Source organism: Nicotiana sylvestris, chromosome 5 (genome assembly GCF_000393655.2).
Source record: "Nicotiana sylvestris chromosome 5, ASM39365v2, whole genome shotgun sequence".
NCBI lineage: Eukaryota > Viridiplantae > Streptophyta > Magnoliopsida > Solanales > Solanaceae > Nicotiana > Nicotiana sylvestris.
Window position 1 is genome coordinate 183,328,696 of NC_091061.1, and position 4,565 is coordinate 183,333,260.

The window sequence follows — 4,565 nt, forward strand, 5'->3', positions numbered from 1 at the left end:
TCAAATTATGATTCCAGTGTTTGAGTTCTCATACCTCAAAACCCAAACACTAGGGAGATTACTTATACTTGAAGATTAGTCAATTAACCTAACATTATAAGAAGTGATGCAAGCAATTAATTGCCTTGGGAGATAGAATTCCTAAGAGTATACTGACATTATTTACTAGCTCAACTCAATTAGTTGTCTTACTCATATCAAGCATAAACACTTCAAACAGTGTTGAATGAGTTCTTCAAAAATACATTTACTATACAAAAAAGATCGAGAATTCCATGTCAAAGTCAAGAATCCCACGATAAAAAACGAGAGTTTTATATCTAAGTCAAGATAAAGGTATGTAAATAAGCCACCAGAATAAAGTTCACTTTGAACAAACACGTGACTTATATTCGGTCCAACGACGACCATCCAAGTTAAATATATAGGCCTTTCTTAATGGCTAATTGTATTATGACTCGGATCAATCAATCCTATTTTACGCCCGAATGAAAAGGAGACGTCCTATTCATAGCGTTTAAAGTATATAAAAGGGCCCTCTTTTATATAAAAGTTAGACACCCAAAGGTGCAACATTAAGACATCGCACATGTAACGATGCATCCAAGTATATATTTTAAGTCTAAAAGACTAAGTATGAGCATCCAAATAATTTTCAAAAGTGCCAAGAAAAACTTGTATTCAGATAAATTCCCTAAAATGCCAAATGATGATATTAGACCCGAAAGACACAAGGAACACTGTATTATTCCCGGTCTAGGGTACAACCCTTCTGATGAAATAAAAGGGTTAAGCAGTCATCATCTAAAAAATATACCTCCGAGTCCCGTATCTTTTTCCTTTTCAGGAAATTGGCCACATGGAAGGAATAGTCAAGTGTTCGAGATTTCATTCTTCAAAGCTCAAACACTTGGGGGACTATACAGTATGGAAGGCAAAGATGAAGCAAATAAGACTATCAAAAAGTCAAAGCTCAAGCCTGAAGATCCATCTTCCTAACAAGTCAAGTACTATGAGCAAAATCAAAAGAGCCAAAGATTCAAAACAAAAAGCCTGACTCAAAAACCAAAGAAATCATATTCGTAAATGTAAACGAATGTTCAGGTTAAAGGTAGAATATTAGTTATGGGTAAAAATGCACATCTTTGTACTTACTGAAAAACTGTTGTAAATGAAAACAATTATGGATGAAAAAGCATTACCCTTGTATTCATTTGAAAATTGTTATCAATAAAAACAATTATGGGTAAAAATTCATACCCTTATATTTAAAACTGTTGTAAACAAAAACAATTATCCCCTTGTACTAACTCAAAAAAATGGTTGCAAAATAAAAAATAGTTATGAGTACAAGTTTATAACGAATCTGTTTTAATTAATAAAGTTGCAAAGTGAGTTATAGATGATACACAAACACATATGAAATGTTATGAAAGTTCAATGCAAAAACTCTCTTCAAAACATTGTTAAAGAAAAACATGTGAAAGTTCCTATCTCTCTTTTGTATATTTACACCATTATGAAGTTGAGACGTCTTCTTCAATAAGTGTCGATCAAAAAAGGGTCCTCTTTTATAATTCGTACTTATTCAAAAAAAGTAACGGAGCATTGAAGCATTTTTAATGCAAAGTTAAAGGGTGAAACAAAAACCCAAACATTAAAATAGGTAGAAAATAAAGCCAAAATTTATATATCAAACTTTGCAAACATATGACAAAGATTTGTCTTCAAACCCCAAAACAAGACAGGGGTAAACCAACCGATTATTGATGAAAGGAACATAAGGGTGGAGTTATCATCTGAATCTCTAAGTTCTGCACTATTTTTTCCTTCGTTCGATTTTTGTCCCTATTGGATTTTTCTGGTAAGGTTTTTAATGAGGCAGAGGCAAGGATAGAAAAGATAAAATTCCACTTCTCGGTCACATCATAGTGAGTAACCAGAAAGTGGGGGGGACTATCTGTATTAGTAAAAATTAGACTCGCCATATGGGTCTATTAAATGGCGACACGTGTCAGTAAAGTTGAAGAAAAGTGAAGAATGACATGTAAAGATGATATGTGAAACACCCCCGGGACCAAACATACTCGTACCGTGCATGTTAACCTCGGAACTAATCATCATGAAATAGCCCGGATCAGGTGCGAGAGAATATCTCATAATTACAAATGAGGAAAGAATCAATTAATCCCAGATTATATGGGATTTACCATCATTACACCATCAGTTATAAATCAATTATTAATAAATGCAATAAATGATTGTAACAGTCACAACAAGGCAATCAACAGGCACGAGATTGACTCAACAGGCACAGGATTGATTCAACAGGCACGGGATTGACTCATCAGTTACGGAATTAACTCATCAATTATGGAATTAACTCATCAGTTACAGAATTCCAGTATTTACACAGCTGTTACAAGTCTTCCAAAAGTAATGGATGGATTGAGTAAATTCATCAAAAATGTGCTTTAAATTCTTTTCATCTCTTAAAAAACATGATCGCTTTGAATGGAATGAGGAATGTCAACAGGCACTCAAAAATTTGAAGATATATTTATCAAATCCGCCATTGCTTGCAAAACCAAAGGCTGGGGAAAGATTGCTCATCTACCTTGCTGTCTCAGAAGTGGCGGTAAGTGCTGTTCTAGTCCGTGAGGACCAAGGTAAACAATCTTTGATCTATTATGTCAGTAAATCTTTATTAGATGCGGAGACGCGGTATCCTCAATTAGAAAAACTTGCACTTCCATTAATCATGGCATCTAGAAAATTAAGACCTTATTTTTAATGTCATTCTATTGTTGTAGTAACTGCTTATCCATTGCGCAATATATTACACAAGCATGAGTTATCAGGTTGGTTAGCCAAATGGGCTATAGAATTAAGTGAATATGACATCGCATACCAACTTAGAACCATGATTAAGTCTCAAGTGTTAGCAGATTTCGTGGCTGATTTTAGCCAAAAAATGCAATTAGAAGCAGAAAAAGAATTGCAGGTTCTCAACCGATCTAATCTAGGAATTTGGACTCAATTCACTGATGGTTCATCTAATGTAAAAGTTGCAGGCTTAGGAATTGTTTTGGTACCACCTACGACTGAAACCATTCGACAAGCCATTAAATGCCATTCTATAACTAACAATGAAGCAGAGTATGAAGTTGTGATTGCAGGTTTAGAATTGGTACGGGAACTCGGCATTAATCGGATTGTAATCAAAAGTGATTCGCAGCTTGTGGTTAACCAAATGCTGGGGACTTATACATCCAGGAAAGCACGAATACAATAGTATTTAGAGAAGGTACGAGATCTATTCAGGTAATATCAAACCTGGAAGGTTACACAAATACCAAGAGATGAAAATGTTGAGGCAGATGCCTTAGCTAATCTTGTATCTGCGGCAGACATGGCAAACAATGAAAATGCTTTTGTAATACATTTGTTTCATTCAGTACTTGATCCATATAAGAATGAGGTAAATTTTAATAACTTAACATGGGATTGGAGGAACGAGATTGTTGCCTTTTTGCAGTATGGTATCGTCCTTGAAGATAAGAGAAAAGCTCACGCGCTTCGAAAAAAGGCTGCTCGATATTGTTTAAAGCAAGGCAATCTTTATCGAAAAATGTTCGGTGGTCCCTTAGCAAGATGCCTCAGACCTTCTCAGACAGAATACGTAATGAGAGAAATACACGAGGGGTATTATGGGAATCACACAGGAGGAAGATCACTAGTAAGAACTATAATAAGGGCAGGTTATTATTGGCCCAAAATGGAAGAAGAAGCAGAAAATGTCGTAGCTAAATATGATAAATGCCAAAGGTACGATAATAACATGCATAGACCAGTAGAGTTGTTACATCCGGTCATTACACCATGGCCATTTATGAAATGGGGGATGGATATCGTGGGTCCACTTCCACAAGCAAAAGGATAGGTAAAATTTTTTGCTCGTACTCAGTGATTATTTTACTAAATGGGTGGAAGCAGAAGCATTCAAACAGGTGCGAGAAAAGAGGTTAGAGATTTCATTTATAATAGATATGTTAAAAGAAAAAACAGTTGCAAAGTGAGTTATAGACGATACACAAACACATGTGAAATCTTATGAAAGTTCAATGCAAAAACTTTCTTCAAAACATTGTTAAAGAAAAATATGTGAAAGTTCCTATCTCTCTTTTGTATATTCACACCATTATGAAGTTGAGACGTCTTTTTCATTAAGTGTCGATCAAAAAAGGGCCCTCTTTTATAATTCGTGCTTATTCAAAAAAGTCACGGAGCATTGAAGCATTTTCAATGTAAAGTTAAAGGGTAAAACAAAAAGCCAAACATTAAAATAGGCAGAAAATAAAGCCGAAATTTATAACTTTGCAAACATAAGGAAAAGATTTGTCTTCAAACCCCAAAACAAGACAGGGGTAAACCAACTGATTATTGACGAAAGGAACATAAACGGTGGAGTTATCATCTGAATCTCTAAGTTCTGCACTCTTTTTTCCTTCGTCTGGTTTTTGTCCCTATTGGATTTTTCTAGAAAGGTTTTTAATGAGGCAGAG

The 4,565-nt window shown here is 34.9% G+C and overlaps 2 protein-coding genes across 2 annotated transcripts; both read left to right on the forward strand.

Annotated features, from left to right (window-relative positions):
- The first annotated feature begins 2,467 nt into the window (after positions 1-2,467).
- Positions 2,468-3,295, forward strand: LOC138869768 (uncharacterized). The gene is made up of 2 exons (XM_070147431.1): positions 2,468-2,669; positions 2,862-3,295. Exons 1-2 carry the CDS (start codon positions 2,468-2,470, stop codon positions 3,293-3,295), a joined length of 636 nt encoding a protein of 211 aa, XP_070003532.1.
- A 117-nt stretch (positions 3,296-3,412) lies between these two features.
- LOC138869769 (uncharacterized) lies at positions 3,413-3,943 on the forward strand. Its single transcript, XM_070147432.1, has one exon. It carries the CDS (start codon positions 3,413-3,415, stop codon positions 3,941-3,943), a length of 531 nt encoding a protein of 176 aa, XP_070003533.1.
- Positions 3,944-4,565: the final 622 nt, after the last annotated feature.

Bases quoted from the DNA above. Each gene is read 5' to 3' on its own strand.
- LOC138869768 (XM_070147431.1), top strand. From the start codon at position 2,468: ATGTGCTTTAAATTCTTTTCATCTCTTAAAAAACATGATCGCTTTGAA. The intron at 2,670-2,861 runs GTAAACAATCTT...ATGAGTTATCAG, and splicing joins TCTAGTCCGTGAGGACCAAG to GTTGGTTAGCCAAATGGGCT.
- LOC138869769 (XM_070147432.1), top strand. From the start codon at position 3,413: ATGGCAAACAATGAAAATGCTTTTGTAATACATTTGTTTCATTCAGTA.